The 23,589-nt window shown below is 40.4% G+C and overlaps 1 protein-coding gene and 1 long non-coding RNA gene across 2 annotated transcripts in view; both read left to right on the top strand.

The window, feature by feature from the left end:
* LOC114362255 (uncharacterized) overlaps nucleotides 1-19,806 on the top strand; it is a 30,352-nt gene extending 10,546 nt beyond the window's left edge. The window contains exons 13-31 of the mRNA XM_028317562.1: nucleotides 701-903; nucleotides 1,463-1,511; nucleotides 3,732-3,797; nucleotides 6,331-6,435; nucleotides 7,083-7,208; nucleotides 7,940-8,002; nucleotides 8,952-9,038; nucleotides 9,506-9,646; nucleotides 10,255-10,323; nucleotides 10,862-10,954; nucleotides 11,476-11,541; nucleotides 11,886-11,993; nucleotides 12,561-12,660; nucleotides 13,541-13,659; nucleotides 14,379-14,509; nucleotides 15,249-15,386; nucleotides 16,951-17,470; nucleotides 18,225-18,347; nucleotides 18,881-19,806. Of these exons, the coding sequence (XP_028173363.1) occupies nucleotides 701-903; nucleotides 1,463-1,511; nucleotides 3,732-3,797; nucleotides 6,331-6,435; nucleotides 7,083-7,208; nucleotides 7,940-8,002; nucleotides 8,952-9,038; nucleotides 9,506-9,646; nucleotides 10,255-10,323; nucleotides 10,862-10,954; nucleotides 11,476-11,541; nucleotides 11,886-11,993; nucleotides 12,561-12,660; nucleotides 13,541-13,659; nucleotides 14,379-14,509; nucleotides 15,249-15,386; nucleotides 16,951-17,470; nucleotides 18,225-18,347; nucleotides 18,881-18,982 (2,409 nt within the window). The 3' untranslated portion in view covers nucleotides 18,983-19,806. The remainder of the gene's footprint in view (nucleotides 1-700; nucleotides 904-1,462; nucleotides 1,512-3,731; nucleotides 3,798-6,330; nucleotides 6,436-7,082; nucleotides 7,209-7,939; nucleotides 8,003-8,951; nucleotides 9,039-9,505; nucleotides 9,647-10,254; nucleotides 10,324-10,861; nucleotides 10,955-11,475; nucleotides 11,542-11,885; nucleotides 11,994-12,560; nucleotides 12,661-13,540; nucleotides 13,660-14,378; nucleotides 14,510-15,248; nucleotides 15,387-16,950; nucleotides 17,471-18,224; nucleotides 18,348-18,880) is intronic.
* Nucleotides 24-1,276, top strand: LOC114362256 (uncharacterized). The gene is made up of 3 exons (XR_003656662.1): nucleotides 24-151; nucleotides 701-903; nucleotides 1,233-1,276. It is a non-coding gene; the product is annotated as an uncharacterized LOC114362256 (long non-coding RNA).
* Nucleotides 19,807-23,589: the final 3,783 nt, after the last annotated feature.

Here is a 23,589-nt window from a genome sequence, read left to right as displayed (position 1 = left end):
TATGAAATGTAAGTTGTGTATTTTTGTTATTTCATGTGTTTTATTCCCACTGTAGAGTTTCGAGTCATGTGTGTGCGAGGAGGGCGGCTCTCCTCGGGTCAGCCCTCGCGTGGACAATCAGGAAACGCCAGGAGTATGTATTATAGAAAATGTGAGTGCATAATTAAAAACACTTTTATTTATTTTTGTTTTTGTAAAGTAGCTTTTGTAGGCTTGCTCTTGATAACAAATTCCATAAATAATATAAAAAAAATAAAAAATACAAACGGTCCCGTTAACCGTTCGTACTAAGTTAGATATGATTGTGTTGGCTCACCGCAATAGTTGAAAGGCTGCGGGGAAGTCGAGCCGACCAGTTCGACCCCTTCACAGTTCGGTTATCGTGGCTGAATCAAAAGGTTTTTCTTTCTAATTAAGTCTTTACAGTGAGTTACATTGATGGATCTGCTTACAGCTAATTATCACTCAACTAAAGCCCGGTCTGTGAGCACGTAGAATTTTGTGCAATGACCCCAAGCTACCCATCCTTATCGCTCGCGTGTAATTATATTGCTGTCGCGACTGTGCGACTGGCACCCGCAGTGAGTGTGTGAGCGCGACAGCAACATAATTACGCGCGAGCGATAAGGATGGGTAGCTTGGGGTCATTGGACAAAATTATACGTGCTCGCATATCAGACTATAATCTCTTCTTTCACAGCCGCCTCAAGACCCGATCTTGGTCTCCGACGCGTCAATCGAGGACCTGTCTCTGTCAGGCCCCACCCGCAGTCCCCGAAGTCCCCGCAGTCCCCGCCGCGTGTGCGTGCGAGCCCCCGAGGACACTACGAGGGGGGAGGACAGCAGGGGGGTGGAGGAGCTGTTCTTCAATAAGGGAGTGGAGAGCAATGCTTCGGAAGTCGGGTTCGTGTTTGAAAACCTCTTATTTTGGTTATTTGGAGTGGTCGCTATTTGGATCAAATATGTAATTGCTCAATAATGAATAATAAATAAATAATAAATAAATTTAGTAAAGGTAGCCCAAAAATACAGCTATACGTTTTTTTTCTTAACTTACGATTTTTTTTATTCACAACGAGGAAGCTCTTGGCCTGTATCTCACCTGATGGTAAGTGACGATCAGGCCGTAGGTGGAAGCGAGCTTCACCCGGAATCCTCAACCACGGATTATTTTATTCCTTCAGAAAAAGTATAATTAAGTTCTTGTAACTTATCGATTCCATTATTTTCAGAAAATCATATGCTACAGATGAATGTGAGCCGACTTTAGAGGTAAGATACCTGAACACATTTAAATATACCAGAAGTTTTCATAAATATTTACGTTTTTCCTCTGTTGCAGGAAAAGAAAACATGCTCATGCTTGTTATCAAAGTGAGTTTATTTTATCTTAATAACTTTTAACAAATTATTAAACAAGTTGTGAAAATCTGCCGTACATATTTTGTTTTTGTCTTTACAGGGAACCGAAACAAGCTGCGAGAAGTTTGCCTCTATGCAAGATTATTCAAGTAAGTTTGAAATAACTTAACTATTGTCCTGCCTTATCTTTGTTGAAGTAGGTATGACCCTAGCCCTATACATAGTACATAGGTAACAGGAAAGCACTGGATGCAGGCGCTGTTTAGCAGTCGACGTCATGTGGCTGAAATGATGATGATGACCCTACACATTTCGGGGCTAATTCAGTAGTTTTTTGCTTCCCTTCGCTGTAAATTTGCCATAAAATTAGCGCTTTGTTCCCCTTTCGGACTAAATACGGTTTATTATCCTTCTGGACTTTACGATGTGCAGGTGTTTATTCCAGCAGTTCTGTTTAAGTCAATATAATACTTTCAGGTCAAATGAACTTTATTTACGTGTACGTTTTGTAAAAAGTTTAATGTATTTCTGACAAACTGTTCTAGATCCGTTTCCTTCTTATTTCATTGACTAAAAGTAGATAAAACCGGCTTCCTACGGGCTATTAGGATTGTCGATATCTCGTTGAACGTTAGATCGTGGGTTCAACTTCCATGTCTGAACCAGTAAAAATTTTCAGCTTAAAAATGTTTGCTTGACCGATCACAATCTTTCGTATACGTCGGGCGATGTCCTCTTCGCTATGTTGCAACAGTCAGCTATGTGGCGAGAATTTTTGGCAACTCAACGTGTTTTGTACGTTTCCAATCTTCAGGTCTGTCGTAAAGTTTCGTTGCATCCGTTTTGTTAATGGGCGTGACGAAATATATCTTGGGTTTCTTGTCATTGATGAATAAACAAATCATTAGGTCTCTAGCACACAGCTCAAAAGACTCTCAAAAGGGTGGGTAGTACTTACCTATCTTGCAATGTAGAGCTTCATTGAGTTTGGTAGAGACAGAATGACGTTTTGAAGGATTTATTTCTAAGCTGTGCAAGAAGGGCTTGAGTCACACTAGTTCCTTAGAATATCAGTACTTTGACTCTTTAAACTTTTCTCGAAACAAAGACAAAGATTGCTGTAGTGAAACGACAAAAAGGCAACCTAACCCCTTATTTCCATCCCTTGTACTCTTTAATGTGCTGTTTGTGTACTTTATCTTTCGGTCCGTCCGTAATGGAATATGGATATTTTCTAAAGTATCGGTCTAAAGATAGTTCCCGTGAGCGGATCATCAACGCGTCGTCGCGGAGAGGCAGGTGTGACGAAACGCACCGACTCATCCTGCAACATTGTCACTAATGAAGGGCTCTACAGGATGTGGTTATTTTTGAATTCAGTAACTATTTCATATTAACTCATAGATTTAGATAACTAAAACACTTTTCTTTATGTAATTTTTACCTAACGACCTGCTGAACTTTAATTGGAATTTTAAATCACGCACCGGATTCTTAAAATTATTTTTTATGCTGCACATTATTGGTTAGGTATTTTGATTTACAAAATAAGGTACCTACTTTATAAACCGCCTCAGTGTTATTAACCCTTTAAATGGATGTTACAATCGGCATTTTATAAAGTCTTGAATGCACTTGTAGTTTCACTTACCTAAGCATTTCCGCGAATAATCCATTTAAGCCGTAGCCGCGTTTGATCTCGTTGCTCTACCCCTGAAAGAATTAAGCATTACTAATAACTGGGCCGGGCTACTTTGTATCCCTTTGAAACCCTTGTCTCAAGCTCACTCATGCGCCACTAAATAGTCAGGTTCAGTAGCCCCGCTCTACAAAAAGTCTAGCTTCACAGCAGAACAGTTTTAACTCATTTATGGGTGTTATTTGTACAATTGTATTGATATTTTCAGCTCTATTTGCCCCCTTCTCACAAAAATCTGAGCAATGGTTCAGGAGATTTCGTTGTCCTGGTCAGTGGTGGTCCTCTCCCCCTCTTTGTTTAATTAAGGTTGGCAGTTTTGAACTACGTTTTCACGATTTTTACTTGCAAAATCTGCAGGTATTAGAGTGAGGGCACTTTGGTATCTTGTGGTCCTACTGAATACCCCTACACCTGGCATATGAGTGTGTCCGCAAGTGGGGCAGTCGTCTTCCGCCGATATTAATAGCGCCGCAGTGAATGCACGCGTGCGCGTACGCACCGCACGCATGCGTAGTAAATAAACGGTGTTTACACTCGTGTTTATTGTGATAATTTTGATAGCAGTGTTGATATCGTGATAATAAGAAATGTTTGTGATTTACAACCTTCATTATTCGGAAAAAAACACTCAATTTGAATGGATTTTGTGTTAATTTTTGCGTAAACAAAGTTTGTTACAATGATGTTTAATGGATTGTTGATGTGCGGTGATTCGGATACCAGCGATTTTACCAAAGTAAGTGGAGTTTGTTGTTCTGTACTATGTATCTTTGTAGAGTCAAATATTTTCCGTATTTAATATTTTGTGATACCGGTCTCTTTTTCGCAAAAACCTTGGAATGCTACTACTTTATGCGATCGATATATTTTCTTAAAGATTGTCTATACTTCATTGATTTTTTTAAATTCTCTACAGATGAGATAGAGTTATTGTCGACCTTTCGTTTGCGTGGGTGTTTTTTTTCACAATACCGGCCTATATTTTGTTAAGTCGCCCTGCTAACAAAACCTATTCCGTGAAAGAGTGAGCATGTTCGGCTTTTAACTTAGGATTGTAATTTATCCAATGTATGATTTTATTGTCTATACTTATAAATAAATCTGTAGAGAGGTCAATTCTGTACATGAAATATATTTTCAAAATAACTATCAGGGGGTGATTAGTGATCGATACTGATGCCAAAAATGCAATCAGTAAAATTTTTGTCTGTCTGTCTGTCTGTCTGTCTGTATGTTCCTTATAGAAACAAAAACTACTAGACGGATTTTAACGAAACTTGGTACAATTATTCTTCATACTCCTGGGCAGGTTATAGGATACTTAGGAATTCCCACGGGAACGGGCATTAGCGGGAAAATCCTTTTGTATGAAAAATCTAAACCGCTTAAGTAAGACGCTTGAAATTTGGCAAGCGGGTACCTTAGTAAACTTAAAGCTTAGTTATAACAGGATATTGCAAAATTCCTACGGGAACGGGAATTAGCGAGAAAAAATATTTGTATGAAAAAATCTAAGCCACGTAACATAGACGCTTGAAATTTGGCATGCAGGTACCTTAGTAAATTTAAAGCTTAGTTACAACAGGATATTGCAAAATTCTCACGGGAACGGGAGTTAGCGGGAAAAAACATTTGTATGAAAATATTTAAACCGCGTAAGTTAGACGCTTGAAATTTGGCATGCAGGTACGTTAGTAAACTTAAAGCTTAGTTACAACAGGATATTGCAAAATTCCCACGGAAACTGGAATTAGCGGGAAATTCCTTTTGTATGACTGACTTACTGACATACCCACGCACAGCCTAAACGGCTAAACGTAGGCACTTGAAATTTATAAGGGTCGTAGCTTAGGTACCGTAGAGGTGCACTAAGAAAAGAATTCCCGAAATTCCCACAGGAACAGGAATTACCGGGAAAATCCTTTTGTATGAAAAATCTAAACCGCTTAAGTTAGACGCTTGAAATTTGGCATGAAGGTCTCTTAGTAAACTTAAAGCTTAGTTACAACAGGATATTGCGAAATTCCAACGGGAACGGGAGTTAGCGGGAAAAATCATTTGTATGAAAAAATCTAAACCGCGTAAGGGGGTAAAATGGGATCCACGCGTACGAAGTCGCGGGCGGCCGCTAGTTTTTAATATTTTATTGTTTGTCTGCTGGCACATCACCTTATGTACCTAAGATACTATGCAAACAACCTGGGGGTGGAGCACTGGTGACCTGAAATACGGGTTTCTCTGAAACCTATATCAGACACCAGTCTCTCACACACAAGATGCCTCAAATATGTAATACTCATTGTAAGAATGTAATTTTTTGTCTGTGAGAGAAATAAATAAGATTTTTATTTTATTTTTTATTTCGGAAGTTACTGGTTGCTAAGCTATTCCTATAGGGTTCCTTTATTTTAACAAAGTCAAGTCAATGAGAGAAGACCATAAGTTTCATTTCAATAAAACGGCGGTGTTGTCGAAACGTGAACGGTTTGTTGACTTGCGGCTATTCCGGGCCGGTTGATTTATGACCGGATTTGGTGATCGCAACTTTGTGTGTGTTTTGCTTTGATTTATTGGATATGCTTAATGGCTTTTAGTTTTTATTTATTAATAAACCTAGTAGATTTCTATCTACTGCTATTCTTAGCAGTCGCATGTTTTGCGATAGCTTTCACATCAGTCATTGAGTAAAGAATTTCTTTCATTCATTTGTTTCAAGTTATGGATAAGTATTGATTGCAGCACTACGATGTGATTAACAATGTATTCTATGGAGATCTCTGTTTTTACTTTTTCAAAAAGGAGTAGATGTTTTTGTTGATTTCATATGAGAAGCATCATTATCATCGTCATTGTAGCCACAGGACGTCCACTGCTGAACATAAGCTTCCCCAATAACTTCTATTTCGCAAGCTTTTTCAATTTTCATTTAATTTTCTTTAAGTCCTGATAGAACAAAGTCTATGGGTGTCTTTTCTAAGCTTAGACTTTCAAAATCTACTTATGTTAAGGTAGCTTCGATTGTTTTGTCACATATTTTTATATTCATGATTTTTTTAATCCACTAGTACTTGTTAGCAACAGCCTTTCATCAGGTCATCAGAATCTTACAATATTACAATAGTGACTGAGTCTCTTGCGCTTTTCTTAACACTGGCCCATTTATTGACCCAAAGCAGTGGTAGGGTTAAGACTGGGACGTATAAAAGTGCCTCCTTGCAAAAATGTAATGAGTTTGAGTCTTATACTTAATACTTTACGGGTGTGCGCAGGAGAGCGGCGGCGCGTGCAGCTTCCCGGACAGCGAGTGCTCGTCGTGGGACGCGCCGGCGCGCGCGCAGTACTACCACCACAAGCTCATGGCCACGCTGCAGGTGGTGAGTACCATAGTCTTCCACTGTAGGCTACTTTGAGTTAGAGTCGGACTTACGAAAGGTGGTGTATCTTCCTTCGTCATAATAAGCTGCCATAAGCGTCTGTTAGACCAGCTTTTTGATGGGATCGATAGTATAATGAGGCCACCGGAGCTCGGAATGATTATTGTGCTACTTTCCAGAACATTAGCTTGTAAAATCACTTTTAACTCATCTTTACATTGATTAACCTGATTTTCCTTTAAGATCAATGATTTCTTACATGCTATGTAATTTGTGTCAGTCGTTATTCGTAAGACCTGACACCCAAAAGGAGAAGAGGAGATAACGTGTTTGAATAACCAATCAGATTTCGTTATTTCCACATTACCTCTGAAATTTTCAAATTTCATTTTTCAAATCCAATATACCTCCTCTTCTCCTCGCTTTGGTGAAGGCAATAACAAAGATTGTTCAAACTAGGGAAGTAGGTTGCGTGTTGCTTCGATCGATCCACAGAGGAGAATGCGGAACTGATGTTGCTTTATCTGACTGTTTTAGAAATAAGATACTAACATTAGCCCAAGTTTTTACTAACATTTATGGATTCCTGTTATCTGAAATAAATACTTTTATTTTTTATTAATTATTATTTATGTATAATTATGTAGCTAGCAAACAAGGAGGAGACGGTGCGCGTGCAAGGCGAGAGTTTACGCGTGGCGGAGGCGCGTATCGCGGCGCTGAGCGCGCGGACCAACCAGTTGCGCGCGCGCCTCGACGATGCGCATGCCGAAGTGAGTACTGAATGAGGGCTATCGTTTTCATACTTAACAGTTGGCACCCCTGGCGATTGACACGACTTTACTCTACAGTGGCGCCATCTTGATGAGTGCAAATGCGATAGTCCTCCTACCACTTTAGCGCTCACCAGTTGGTGCCACTGTCTTCGCTACTAGCAAGTGACAGGACCTTACTCTACAGTGGCGCTAACTGGTGAGCGCTAAAACGATAGCCCTCATTGCTGACTCTATTTTCTTTAATCGTAGATTTACATGAACGTATTCATTTGCAGATACAGTTTTTGTTGCAAAATACGTACGTTATAAAAAAATAAAATAAAAAAAACCATTGTATGTAGTTTCCTACGGCAGTGGAGCAGTGACAGAACTGTCACGGCATAACATAACTTAAGATGCACATCTGAAACGGCGTCTTTACAATGTGATGTTATTCTGTTATAACTCGTGGAACGCTGCTAAATTTATTTATTTATTTCAAACTGAACACATAGAACGGTGTACATAAGGCGGACTTAATGCATTTTCCTTCAGTCAACCTTAGGGCCAAACTGAAAATAAAGTAGGCGGTATAAATGGTAGCATGAGACCGCGGTAACAATTGATTTCTATTGTGTCTTGATTCGCTGATACTTTAAAGGATAGATAGATGGCTCTTCCTTTATTTACTTCAGTCATTTATTTGCTTGCTATCTTTTTTCTAACTCATTATACTTTCTCCTTTTCAGCTGCAGTCTCTGCGAAGCGCGGGTGCGCGGACGCAGGACGCGGGCGTGTCGACGGATGCGCGGGTACGTACACACGCCCACACTGATAAGAGTAGGCGCACACCGTTGATTGTTAGTCGGCCGATAGTTTAGTCGGGCAGTTGATCAGTATAAATAAATAAATAAATAAATCTTTGGACAATTTCACACAGCGCCAGCTAGCCCCAAAGTAAGCAACTCAATGCTTGTGTTATGGGTGCTAGCTTAACGGATATACTACTTATATACTTTTTTATTAAATACATACATATTATACATATTTACACCCAGACCCGTCACAAAAATTAAAATTCATCATTTCAATTTCTGCCCGGCCGGGAATCTAACCCGGGACCTCTCGGCATAGTAGTCCGTTCTGAACCACTACACCAAACGGCCGACAAAGTATGGGCATGTATGGGAGTGCGCACACTACGCCGATTCGATTTGGCCGATTCTTCATACAATTTAAAATCGGGCACAACTATCGGCCAACTAAAAATCAACGGTGTGCGCCTATTCTAACTGTCCATTTCTGTTTTTGCTCTCGCTCTCATCAAATGGTGATTCTTTGCGATAGAACGAGACGACATGACAGGCAATGGATAGTTAACACTGTTGCCGCTGGTACTCGGGACACGTGTGGGATGTCGCATTTGCTCCGCGATGTTTTTGTGAAACGTTTTTGTTGCTTTTAAACCGTATGCAAACTGAAACTAACTATAGTCGTTGTTCTTGTGAACATTCTTTTAAAATGGTCGAATGTAGCAATAATGTTATTTTTAAATCGCGTGGACATTTTAGTGAATTAGCTACTCCTACTTGGGAACCTTTTTGCAAGACAACTTTTAATGTGATTGTTGTATCAATATTTTACTCATTCAAAAAGAAAATATTTATTAACCTGATGTAAGTAATGCATGCAATTATTTGAAAGTGTTGTGCGTGAATAAATAAAAGAAGTCATGTGCAAAAGACTATTGGAATATTTTAGGAGGTGGAAGAACAAAAGAACATGGTGAAGACGCTACAAACCAACCTGTCTGTGATCGAGGAGCTGTACAGAGAATGTTTTTATGAGGTGAGTACTATTCTTGTGCACATTTGTCTGATACGTCAAGCCACTGAGTTTTGATCTATCATAGGGTAGAAATAATAATTATAATTTAGCCTTAAGATGATATGTTTTCACCTAGTTTGAAGGTACGATAGCCGAACGGTGAAGGGGTCGGACTAGCCAACTCGTGATCCAAGAAACGCAAGTTCGAATACCGCCGCCGCTCGACTGTTGTGGTGAACCCACTCGTAACACAAGCATATTTAGCTTACCACGAGGGCTTAATAGGATTTTTAGTAATTTGTATTTACAAACAGCTAAAGTCTGTGCGACGGGCGCCCGCAGTGAGTGTGCGAGCGCGACAGCAACATAATTACGCGCGAGCAATAAGGATGGGTAGCTTGGGGTCATTGGACAAAATTCTATGTGCTTACAGACCAGCTCAATAAATTAGATGGAAGTACCTTTCTATTACAGTGTAATATTTTCAGACGGCGAAACAAGAGGAGATGATAGAAACGCTTCGCCAGTCGTGCCTGGAGGTGAGACGCCGGGAGACGGAGAAAGGGAACCAGATCAGCAGTCTGCAGAACGTCGTTAGTGCCCAGAAGTGGTCTCTCGACAAGTGCAAGGTACATTAACTGCATCATTTTAAATTAACCAATCGGGCGGGATTGATCATTATCATCATTTCAGCCACAGGACGTCCACTGCTGAACATAGGCCTCCCCCAATGACTTCCACATCGCACGGTTGGCCTGCATACAGCGCCTTCCTGCTATAAAGGTTATCAGGTCGTCGGTCCACCTTGTGGGTGGACGTCCCACGCTGCGTTTTCCGGTACGCGGCTTCCATTCCAGATCCTTGCTGCCCCATCGGCCGTCAGTTCTGCGTACTATGTGCCCTGCCCATTGCCACTTCAGCTTGGTAATCCGTCGGGCTATGTCAGCGACTTTAGTTCGTTTACGCCCATCTAGATAAATTACAAAACGTGACAGTTATCATTTCGAAATGCTTCACGGTGTAAAGAGTTTCTTTAGCAAAAAAGATAGCGAAGCGATTTCGGCGTTACAACTAATCACGTCTTGTAATTTGTCTAAAGGGAGACGATGTTTAATTTCATAAAGCTCAATTACAGCATTACTTCTTAGACAAGGCATAATGGTGTACCCTACGTTACACCTGGAATGTTTTTTGTTATTATGACTTATGAAGCAAATCTCACCATCAATTGTTTCAGGATATCTCAATGGAGGTGGAAAGCCTGAAAATGGAAATATCGAACTTCCTGAACAGTTCCAACGACTCGGTATAGCGATATTAACATGAGTGGTGTGTGCATACTAACGTTGCTCAAGCAGTTACTGTAAATGAAAACGTCATCTACAATGAAAACGGGCACAAGAGTTCCCCTAAACTAAATCCCGGTCGCCGAGCACGTAGAATTTCGTCCAATGACCCCAAGCTATTCATCACTCACTGCGGGCGCCCGTCGCACAGTCGCGACAGCAATATAATTACGTGCGAGCGATAAGGATGGGTAGCTTGGGATCATTGGAGGAAATTCTATGTGCTCGGCGACCGGACTGTTAAACAGATAGTGGTGATATAATTTACTTTATTTTGAATCTTATTGTTTTATCATAAGATCGAAATAGATCATAAGTTGTATAAATAAATAAAAATTGACTAGCGAATGCACAAAATCTCAAGTGTGACTTTACTAATGAAAAAAAGTCTAGATACAAAAACTTTTCTTCTAGGATATCTGTTTACTGTAATCTAATATTCGACTATTTAAGCACAATAAAGCTCTTTATTTGACCTTATTTGATTGGGGCCGGCAGGGTGTGTGGGAGCGCTCGGAGTCCCCATGCGAGGTGTTAGCAGACGTGCGCCACATCGCAGCGCAACTCCACATCTTGCGAGAAATGCTCACTGTATGTTAGGCATGATGCTGGATAGATTATAATATACGTCTAACAGCCGGTTTCTGAACTGAGATTTTTAGCATGAGCGTGCTCCTTCTCTAATTAAGTAGATAACAACTTCTAAAAATGAACAAATGAGCACGCTCATGTTAAAAATTTCAATTTCAGACTAAGTATTTTGCTTTCGTTGGAATGTGCTCATGTCTTGCGTAGAAGTACTCTGTAAAGAATTAATGAAATCAACTTGGTTATTCCATTTATCTTGTCTGTTTTTTAACAAAATAATAAATCCTGCATGTTGACTTGAGAGGCAATCGTCTGCCCCCGGGTCCAATAAAGTAGGTAACATTCGCGTAACCGCTTCGCTCCTTTTTACAACCTTGCTGTGATAACACGCATGGATTGCAATATCAACCAATTATTTGTGTACTGCTCTTTAGCAGTATACAAATAATTCTTTAATTTTAAAAATACTTTAATTTTGTGGTGCGGTATAATGTAAAAATATTTATAATTTCCTATCATTACAGGAATCTTGCACGTGTGGCTCGGAAGAAGAGAACATGAGGTTGAAAGATGACAACGAAACGATGCAAGTAAGTTCTATGGTGGCCTAATTCACGTATTCTGATAGTCAAGATCTCGCTGACGTTCAGAAGTCGTCCCATTGAAAAACAGTTCTAAATCCGTATTTACAAGGGTCATCACAACTCAGCGATTTGTTGTCGTTGAAGTTTTGTTACGTGAATAAGGCTACTGATCTAATAAGACGACTTTTCGTTTTGTAGTTTAATTATACGGTTCAAAAAGCTTGACATGTGCTGCCATCTATACAAATGTTACACAATCACTCTCGCTATGATTACGGGTAAAGTTGACAAATTAATTTCAATGTGTTAGTAAAATTGCCCCTTAATGTAAAAAACAAAATTAATTATAGATCCAGGTGGGTGAGCTTCGTCAGCGAATCGGTGAACTAGAGGCCGCGGTTGCTGATAAGGAGAATGACCTCTCCTACAGGGACCAGCTCACGGCGAAGGAACAGGAGGTAGTAATATACTTTGCTGTGTAATAATCGTTAATAATAAGAAGAACCATACTTCTTCCATCGTGTGCATTGTAATAACTGAGCTCACTACTCATGTATTGGTGGTCGTAAAACCAAAAATCGCATGTCTCTATCCAGAGACATGCGATTTTTGGTTTTACGAAGGTAATACGATAGAGAATAATACAAAGTAATAAAAATCACCGGTTATAGGGAAATTCTTTGGAGAAATTTATCAAATAAGCAAAAAAACACGAATTTAAAAGCAGATTTTTTTCAAAAAGTATATTTTTTTATTATTTGTTGGCCTTTTTTGTGTATTTTATGGATTTTTTTAGTATCTCCTATTATTTAGCATTATTACTGTTTTTATTTTATCAGGACATACCGCTTAATTTAAAAGTTATTACGTTTTCTTTACAATAAGTAATTGGAAGAAAAAAAAATCCATAAAAAAATAAAAAAAAATCTCAAAAATTTTTTGACCTCTTTTTTGTCGATAAAATTAGGTCTAGTTTCATCTATTTTCATATGTACACTTTAACGTGACTCACACTGTATTTTCAGCTGGAAAATGTGAAAAAGCAGTTGTCTGATCTGCAAGAGAGCGTCGGCGACCGCAGCTCGGCCTGCGAGGCGCTGGCCGTGCAGCTGAGGCAGGCTCAGGGTAAGAACTTAGCAGCATAACAGTTTTGTATTATCCACACTTATTATTTTCTCATGCAAGTGACTGTATGGTTTTAATAATAATAATACACTGCACCACTTTCACTTTTGTCGATTATTTTGCGCTTGAAACGGCCTCTACGTGTTGGATCTGTATCCCCACGCAAGCCTTATAAAGGACCGGGCCACTTTTGAACCGTGAGCTCCAAAGCGTACAAATAATAATAATAATATAATTTATTTATTTTAATGAGAAAAATAATTATTTTCTGAATCTAACAACTTTATTTTCTTTGAAGTTTTGAATATTTTGTTCAATCATCACTCAGCTCTCCTGCTCGACCGACCTCACGGCAGTGGCTGGAATTTGTTTTGTGACGTTTCTTGGGGAAGTTTCCGTCCACTAGTGAAAACTATCATTGGCTGAAATGATAATGATGATTATGATTGTTATCTACCTATGTAATTATTAGGTAATCGGCTTATGACCACAATAGGCTAGTTTCCTAAAAAAATTTTTTTAGTCCGTCATGTTTAATATCAAAAAATATTGGACACATATATTTTTATTTGTCAATCTAACAAATAATTACATAATTATAGTGCGTTGAAGTTCCGCACGACGTCACAACGTGCGGCACTTTTATGCAAGCATTGACGTCACGGGCCTCTTCTTATGAACTTTGGCGCGCTTTATCTCTTTAAATTTTCATTAGTTTGAAAAAGTGAAAAATACGTGTAGAGTATTTTTTGATAAGTTAACTGACGGACTATTTAAAACTCTTGCTTTTTGACCCAGGAAACATCCCTATATTAAAACTCAAACGGCTTTCAAGAATATTTCAGTTCACCAATACAATAACTCTCATGTTCTGTTCTAGTGTCAATCGAGGAGCAGACGCGGTCGCTGGCGGAGGCGCGTCAACAATGTGCGCGCCACGAGGCCGCCGTCGCCTCGCTCACGCGGGACCTACAGCAAGCTAACCACATCATCGACGAGGTAAGAAAAGAAAAATACGTTTAACTTTTTCACTGTATACGTTTATTTTGTGTCGTGTACTGCTTCTGTGGTGTAATGGAAAAACTTGGGGGAAGCCTTTGTCCAGCAGGCAGACAGTGGTGACTGAGTTTGTTGCAGCGCTTCTTCTCAGCACTTGCCAAATGTTTGTCTCGAAGCGCTGGTAGGGCAAAAAAAGAATGAGACATGTATAGGCTCCTTAAGAGCAGTTGACGATTTGTAAGTACTAATTTAATTAGTCTATACAAATAAATATATTTTGATTTTTTTTGAGTGGACGTCATTTGGCTGAAACGAACGAACGAATTGCTTCTGTAGAGAAAAGATGAAGAATATCGAATCGACTACTAACGGGACTTATTTCAACTACACTTTCCCACCACTGCAACTCCTGTATAGCCAGGATCTACAACGTGGCATCCAATGAAATCCAACCAGTGAAGGTTGAGTAGTCCCGGGGATATATTTCACTAGTGTGCTCATTTAAGGCATGGCTATTGTCGTTTGTATGTTTTGACCGCGCGAAGCACGATAATGATTATGTTCGTTCGTTCGTTTCAGCCAAATGACGTCCACTGCTGGACAAAGGCCTCCCCCAAGGTTTTCCATAATGAACGGTCCTGCGCTGAATGACTATGTAACATGCCGTAATTTTGAAGACTGCGAGCAAGGCTATTGATGGTGGATTCTTATATTTTCAGAGTCGCGCACTACGCGAGGAAATGGAGGAGCTGAAGCAGCTGGCAGCGGAAAGCGGGCGCCGCACACGCGCGCTCGCCGACCAGCTGGCGCGCGCGCACCAGCGCTGCCAGGCGCTCGATGCCTGCTGCAGGTGCGTACTTAAGGTTTCAAACAGGGGTACAAATATGAAATATAAACCAAACCAGCAGACAGTGGTGACTGAGTTTGTTGCGGCGCTTCTTCTCAGCACTTGCTAAATAATAATAAATTGAAGTTATTTCTCACTACAAACTAGTAGATACAAAGTAACATGCTTACGATTAGGTATAACTAGATATATGTAACTTGTTTGTGGAGATTGGTGATCTATGGTAAGTAAAAAAATACTTGTGTTACAGACCACCAGGTCTCCACCCCCAGACATGTCTTTCGGTATAGCAAAAAAAGAATGGGACATGTATAAGCTCCTTAAGAGCATTTGACGATTTGTAAGTACTAATTTAATAATTAGTCTATACAAATAAAGATAATTTTGATTTTATGTTAAGGATGGTCAGTCATCATACAGGGTGTAAGAAAGATTTTAACATCTTGGGGATGGTCAAGTATCGATATTGAATGTCCAGGACTAAAGAACAAAAATAATGATATTTTTCATTACAGGTTAAATGCTGATAACATAAGTATAATGTCTGTACAGTTAAATTAGCTATAATTAGGCTGGGTTGCACCATCTTACTTTAACTTTGACAAACGTCAAAAATCTGTCAAATTCCATACAAAAAGCACCGGTTATTGTCAACTTTACCGTTAAAGTTGGGTGGTGCAATTCAGCCTTAGTGTTCAAGAAAATGTGTATCAAGGATAAAGTGCAAACTTCTCTCTCACAGAGACAAGGCCGCGTGCGCGTCTACCCTCCAGTCGCAGCTAGAGGAAGCGCACTCGCGCGGCGCGGCACTATGCAAGGAAGTGCGGCGCGTCGTGTGCGGCGTGCAGGCCTGCGTGCGGAGGATGCGCGCGCGACAGCGGTCAGTCACTAATTTTATTCAATACTAACGGGACTATTCCCACCTCTCGTTCCCACCGCTGCAACTCCTGTGTGGCCAGGATCTACAGCTTGACCGCCACAAAAACCCAACCAATGAAGGTCAAGTTTGTCCCGGGGGAAAGTTAAACTGTCATTGGACCCGCAACGAAATTAATCAGAAGAACATAGGAGGAGTTCGAAATTATTTTATTCAATACTAGCTGACCCCGCGATCTCGGTTCCGCCTTAAAGGCAATAAATAAGCCATCGCAATTTTTTCTTATTTTCTCACCGTTTAGACCTACCCTGGACTACGACAAACATTTTAAAACCAAAATCAGCTCAATCGGCCCAGCTGTTCTCGAGTTATAATCAGACTAACGAACAACAATTCATTTTTATTTATATAGATAGACTAGCTGACCCGGCGAACTTTGTTCCGCCTTAATGGCAATAAATAAACAGTCTCTTTTTTATTTCGAACGGGATAAAAAGTATCCTATGTCCTTCTCCTGGCTCTAAACTACCTCCCTGACAATTTTCAGCTAAATCAGTTCAGCCGTTCTTGAGTTATAACTGGAGTAACTAACACGACTTTCTTTTATATAATAGATATAGATATGTGAACTGAACACAGATTGTTATATTTATTAACCGCCTCTGTGGTCTAGTGGTAAGACCACCTGCTTCAGACGCAGAGTTCCCGGGTTCGATTCCCAGTGGGGGCAGATTTTTCTGTTCGGTTTGGTTGGTGGTAGGGCTTGTTCTAATTCCGCCTGGCTAGCTACCACCATCTTACCTAAGTCTGTCCCCTTAACAACAATGTTAACAGCATTGTTGTGTACCGGCAGTTAGAGGTAAGATAGCCAGTCCCTCCGTGGTTGAGGATTCCGGGTGAAGCTCACTTCCACCTTCGCACAGTATGTTATGAGACTGTATAATCGGACATTATCATTTATTTGATGAACCGTATAGAGCTCAGTTATACAAACATAGATAGTAAAACTCCCGTTTGAAAATTCCAAGTAGTTTTCGCGGTATATTAATTCAAAGTTACCTATTTTTTTACTTCAAAATTATGCAAAAATATTCTCACTCGTTAACTAATAACATTTAATTCAGAATTATTATAATACTTCATAGAGCTCTTAAAACTACACGTAATAAGCGTATTAAGTGCTTCGTAAACGCATTCAGTTCATTAGGAAAAATGATTTTAGTGATTTTTGTTTTTATTTTTTTTCTCAATTATACCTTAATATATGCAAACATTTTAAATTGCAAGATATAGTCTGATATTTAATCTAATTGTATAAAAAAAATTAGCTTTAAATTCCGAAAAAGATTGCAATTATGCGGCTGGTTAGTAGATTCAATATTGAAGGCCCACCAACCACCGTCCGTTGGCATGCACACAACTAAAGTTGTCCTTGTCTAATCTGCTGCCTGCCTGAAGTTCTACCTCAACTTGCTTCGCTTCCAGTTATACATTTTCTTCTAAATCATTCAATTGTTTCAAAAATGCTGATGACATAAAAATATAAAATTTTCTTTTCACGTTTCAGAGAACAAGAAAACAAAATAAAGGAACAAGAGACCCTCATCAAAGCTCTCCAATTCCAACGAGACGAGGCCGGTCTTATCGAGCTTATCAACGACCGCTGCTCAAAATGCGTCTCGCTCAAACCTAAACGAAGCCGCGGGCGAGTGAGCGAGACAGTAAGCTGCGAATGCGACGAAGGACACAACGGAGATGTTCAACGCAGCCCTGAAGCTAGAGAGAGAAGGGATGGCCACAGAAACGAAATAGATTGTGAATGCCCTAGAATAGAACAGAAGTTGCAATTGCACAGAAAGCCGAGTGCAAGCGAGATGGGTAGCTGCGTGTGTTCGTCAAGAGGAGAGAGACTGCAGGATCGTGCCAACACCAGGAGACACGAAACGGCGAGTTGTGATTATTCGAGGGTTGGAGAGAGACGGGGCGATTGCTCCAAAACGAGTGGGAGCGAGGTGGCTAGCTGCTCGTCGGCACCCACGCCACCTAGGAGATTGCTGAAGAAAAAGAACAATGCATATGAGGAAAAGGTAAGTTTACGACCTTTGATAATAAAGTACGAGAATGTTTTAGTTTTCAAAGGCGTTTATGTATAAATTAACGTTTTTGGTAGTTTACATTTTTGGTTTGTGTAATATTCTTTGCTCGAGTAATATCCCTGCCATCCCCATTCGTAAGGGAGAAGCCACACGCACGGTGCGGTGCCGCTGCGGCGTCCTGCATATAAAAATCAATGATATGCCAGACGGTGCGTTTCGGTGCCGTATACCACATGTGTACAGTGATGCGACACAATGTTTGGCTTCTCCCTAAGGGGAAAAACTGCTAACAACAGGCCTTCCCAACCCGTCTGGCCACTGTGGTGAATGTAGGCCAGATTCTCCGCATAAATCAGTGAGATATGGGTTGGCACGAGTAGGGTGACATTGACATATTGTGACATGAACAAAGCATATAATTCTGAAGGAGATTTAAAGTATAACGCCAGTGTTTGACGTTACAAAAACACCCTTTCTTGCCGCTTTCATATCTTTTTTTATGCATAAATAGGCAGATATTTGACCACAATCGCACCTGATGTTAAGTGGGATGCAGACTAGGATGGTAGATATCTGCCCTGTAAATGCGTATTCACTCTCGCCTTGAAAACGCCCGGATTATAGTCTTCGGGAAAGACAGCAGTAGGCACTGGTTAAGTTAAGCGCTAGACTTATAGAATTTCTTCTGCAGTGGAGAGCAAATAACCTTAAATTGATGATGCTGAATGATGAATGTTTGCCGCAGTCGTGGTGGTGGTCGGTACCGCGGCGGGACGCGGGCGTGCAGCGGCCCACGCGGCGGGACGCGGCCAGCGACGCCTGCGACTGCCAGTACCAAGCAAGACATCTGAGGGTCGAGCGGCTGCCGGTTGGTGTGCTATCAATCTACTAAAGGCCTTATACAGAAGCTCAAAGTTGCACAGCGTGCTATGGAGAGGGCTATGCTCGGCGTTTCTTTACGAGATCGAATCAGAAATGGGGATATCCGTAATCAATCTAAAGCCGGTCTGTGAGTACCTAGAATATTGTCCAATGACCCCATCCTTATCGCTCGCGCGTAATTATATTGCGATAAGGATAGATAGCTTGGGGTCATTGTACAAAATTCTACGTGCTCGCAGACCAGACTAAAGTGTGTTGAGGGACTACGGCAAACGGCAATGGCAGTCGGTATCTAAGGAATATTGACTTTTTCTCAGAGCGAAATGTATTTTTTTTTATCCACAACGAGGAAGCTCTTGGCTTGTATCTATTACCTTGAGAGTTTTTCACTCTTACATTTGCATTTGACATTTGTCACCCGTATAAATATCTACCGACTGCCTTTAGCATTTTAGCAACATGGCAAAGTAAATGGCATCTTCTTTAGAACCTCATTTATGCAGAAATAAATGTTTCCAGCGCGAAGCGTCTCCATCTGCAGAGCTGGAACAGCGCATGAGCGCCCTACAGGAGGCCCTGCAGCGCTCCCACGAGCGCTGGGCGCGCGCGCCGCACACGTGACGTCCGCCGCAGTCACGCCGAAGTCACGTGACCTGCGACCATGCTGCCAGAGTAAATACAAATGGTCATCTTCATAGAAAAGCACCGAGCGCGGTTTGTATGTGAGCGCGCCAATACGTATGCGGCGCGCACGCACACACTGACAAAATTCGGCGCAACTCCCCGCTAATCCACGCTATGTCAGTGACCGGCGCCCACGTTGCTACGTCACGCCCGCATTACGTGACCTGCGCTCGCGCCGCCTACGTCACGCCCGCAGTCACGTGACCTGCGCCTACGTCACGCCCGCATCACGTGACCTGCGCCCACGCTGCCTACGTCACACCGGTAACCACATGTCCTGCGCTCGCGCCGTCTACGTCACGTCCGCATCACGTGACCTGCGCCCACGCTGCCTACATCACGCCCGCAGTCACGTGACCTGCGCCTACGTCACACCGGCAATCACGTGACCTGCGCCCACCCTGCCTACGTCACGCCCGCGTCACGTGACCTGCGCTCGCGTCGCCTACGTCACGCCGCCCGCTAGCGACACGCACTTTGCATGTGACGTCCAGATTTTGCTCAAGTGGATTAGATTGGGCGTCGAACACGGGTTGGTAAAACATAAAAAGTAAGTTTTGACCGTGCTGTCAAGTTGGAGCACAAAAGTTGAAATAAATAAAACATTTTGAGCGAATCGCGCGTCCTTCAGAATCATGGATTGCTATCCGAACTCTACCTACTAACATTCCGACGATATTGGATGTGTTCAGTGTGCATTTATAATATAAATGATGTACTTAATTTATAATAGTTATACATAAAGATTTTTAGATTTAATTATTGAGGTATTGCTAGTCTTATTTTAGTTTTTCTAATTGTTTATAGTATTAAATTGATTTGTTTTGTTCAACATTGATTATTATTCGTCAATACCAAATCAAAATGACACAAAATTGTAAAAATAATATTTATTAATGTCAAAATTAAATCACAAAAGTAAAAAATAATCGTTCTTACGACAATCTATGACGATTCGAACACAATAGTATTATAGTATCTAACTACATTTCTAAATTAAAATAATAATTTCTGTTTTGTCACACGGGAATGTTTAACGGCCACTTTTTCGTATTATGTTCCAGAAAAATACTTGCGGCCCTAGTAGTTCTAGAGAGTAGAATTCCAATCAACCTATTTAAGTATTACGTGGAACACAGCCGCTACACACTGGTGTGACACGACAGTTACATACCTCACATCAGTAGACTACAACGATGAGATCTAAACACATTATGACACTCATTCGTGTCGGCATAGAGCCGTCACATACATCCGCTTTTATAATGTTTTTCATTCAAGTAATGCATCGGAACTGTGCCAAGAAATAACATTCATTCATAAATCAATCGATTAAAAAGTTGGATGTATGCGACTACTCAAACGAAAGGGATTCCGTGACATTACATTATTGAGTCACATCACCACGCACACGTGACGTGGCGTGACACCATGCAATACCCAAAAAACTTTTTAAAATGTAATTAATTCACTGGTTCTGTTCCATTTTAAGCGTTTATAAATCAGGTCGGTTACGTAACCGTGTAGCTAATTTACTGTGTAAAATTATGTCGAGCAAAGATTTAAATAAAACTAAAATACATTAAACAGCAAATTTTGCTGACTACCCACAAAACGAAAGATTCGACACTATTCGTTACTCTCCCTTTTTTTTGACAGTGAGCGAGCTAAAAGCTGCAATGCGCACAGCGCGCTGTAGAATAAAAATAAACGGGGAAAATGATTCCGGTATGACAAGTTGTTTTCTCGATCAAGCCAGTTCGACTCGAGGACACATCACATAAAAATTAGACCTTACCAGAAAACATCCTGACATGACATTTAACCCTGTACCTACGGGCCCTTGGAAACCAAAGTCGCCACTCAATACGGGGTATTTTAACCTATAAAATTGTTTGATCCACTTTAAATTAAGATATTTTAAAAAGTATGAGACTTAACGTTATTGAAATTTGGAATATTATATTCTGCAACTAATGTATTTTTATAATTACAAGCGTATTTTACACTTAATTTACAATTTTATTGTTTTTTTTTGTCGTAAACCGTGATTTAGTATTGGCTTTGCCAAAACAACAATAGACGCCACCCGTATTGAGAAGTGACTTTTGACTTGGCAACAATAGGTGTCTCTCGTTGGTAAGAGGTTAAATCATTTATACAGGGTGTTTGGCGCATCGTGTGCCAAAATGATTTGGCGGATAGAATGGGTCATTTCCTATATTTTCAGCCCCCATAACACGTTCCATGCCAGGCGGCTACTTTTAAATTAATTTTTTTAGTAATTTCACCAAAATACCCAAATCGCATCATTTAATTTCGATTTAAAAAAAAACTACTAGGCGCAGCCCTAAAGTAAATATTTTGTTTTGACGTGCATTAATGTGGGGTTGCATCAAATCTAAATTTACTGGCAAATATCATCTAGTTTTTTTTAAATTCAGCTTCGAAGTTTTCCGAAAAGTTAAAAATGGACTGAACATTTAAGTTTACATGGGTATAATTTTTTTTTTAAAAGAGATAGCGATCTTAGGATTTCACCAAAACTTCTCTAGTCTATCCTCATTCAAACGGTATACTAATCTTGTTTAAATAATAACAACAACTTCACNTAAAAACCTTTTCCCTATCGTTTTTCAATGTGGATTTCTTGAAATTAAAGACGAAAATAATTATTTTGATCGTTTATTAATTATTACAAATTTTGTTCAAAATGTCCGCCTCGGCAACTTATACACTCAAGACATCTTCTTCTAATTTCGACTGTTGTCGTATGCAGTCACATTTTTCTTTTTATTACTAATAAGGCGTTTTCTATTCGTTGTAGTTTTTCTATTGTTTGAATCCGTTACGTACACCAGTTCTTTAGCTTGTCCCCAGACGTAAAAATCGAACGGAGTTAGGTCTGGGGAACGTGCAGGTCACTGTATAGAGCCATCTCTTCCAATCCACGAGTAGAAAACGCCTTTGTAGTAATAAAAAGAGAAAATCAGAAGAAGATGTCGTGAGTGTATACGTTGCCGAGGCCATTTTGAACAAAATTTGTAATAATTAATAAACTATCAAAATAATTATTTTCGTCTTTAATTTCAAGAAATCCACATTGAAAAACGATTGGGAAAAGGTTTTTACATTGCATAAGATAAATATTGTTTACCTGTAGGTGTTAAACGTGCTATTCAAACATAAAGGGGCTATAAACACAAATTTCGCAAATCAGTCCGAGTAGAGTCAATGCACTAATTTAAGGAATTTGTGAAGTTGTTGTTCTTGTTTAAACAAGATTATTATACCGTTTGAATGAGGATAGACTAGAGAAGTTTTGGTGAAATCCTAAGATCGCTATCTCTTTTAAAAAAAAAATTATACCCATGTAAACTTAAATGTTCAGTCCATTTTTAACTTTTCGGAAAACTTCAAAGCTGAATTAAAAAAAAACTAGATGATATTTGCCAGTAAATTTAGATTTGATGCAACCCTACATTAATGCACGTCAAAACAAAATATTTACTTTAGGGCTGCGCCTAGTAGTTTTTTTTTAAATCGAAATTAAATGATGCGATTTGGGTATTTTGGTGAAATTACTAAAAAAAATAATTTAAAAGTAGCCGCCTGGCATGGAACGTGTTATGGGGGCTGAAAATATAGGAAATGACCCATTCTATCCGCCAAATCATTTTGGCACACGATGCGCCAAACACCCTGTATAAATAAATGATAAAGTGAAGTTAAGCACAGCAAATACAGCGCGTTGTTTGGTTTGGTAGTGTGCTTTTGTGAGTGTGTGCGCGCGTCACTTGCTCCATCCGCGCCACAACGAGGCGAGTGACGCGGCCGCTGACGTCACTAGAGACGCAGGCGGCGCCGCGGGAGGCGTGCAGCTTAGCTCTTCGATCTGAAAACGAGACATAGACATCTGTTTTGACACGAAAGACTGTTTGACGACGGCAATCATGCCGTTTATACAGGTGTAACTGTTATAGAGTTGAAATTCTTCCCTTCACCTAAAATGCTGAGTCTGACAGGGTCCATAATTGTATCTAAATACCACCTCTGTATAATATTGAGAGCGTTTTATCACTCCTATCAGGTCAGGCTATAATTCACGTAAGAAGGAGGATTATAAAATGCTGAGCGGGGCACATAGAGCTGATGGCCGTTGGGGCAAAAAAGTGTTGAGTGGCGACCACGTAGTGTGGTCAGGCCTCCCACTAGGTGGACCGACACGGTCTGGTGAAGATTGCGGGAAGTACCTGGATACGGACAGCGCGGGACGAGTCGTGGTAGAAATCCTTGGGGGTGGCCTATGTTCAGCAGTGGACGTCCTATTGCTGAAATGATGATGATAATTTATTGCGTGTTCCCGCCGACGGACAGGTACTTTACGGAGTGCTTCTCCTTCGGCGGTAGGGCGCAGCAACGTCAAGGGACCCGCTGAAAATCGGTGTCGAGGCATGCCCATATTGCCCATGGCATGCCCCGATTAATAGGGGCCCCTATTTGACAGCAGGGTACAATGTTTCTTCTTTATATAATTTATGTAT

The sequence above is a fragment of the Ostrinia furnacalis genome, unplaced genomic scaffold (assembly GCF_004193835.3).
Source record: "Ostrinia furnacalis isolate ACB-3 unplaced genomic scaffold, ASM419383v2 OfSCF6303, whole genome shotgun sequence".
NCBI classification, from domain to species: domain Eukaryota; kingdom Metazoa; phylum Arthropoda; class Insecta; order Lepidoptera; family Crambidae; genus Ostrinia; species Ostrinia furnacalis.
This window is presented reverse-complemented; position numbering and strand designations above follow the sequence as displayed.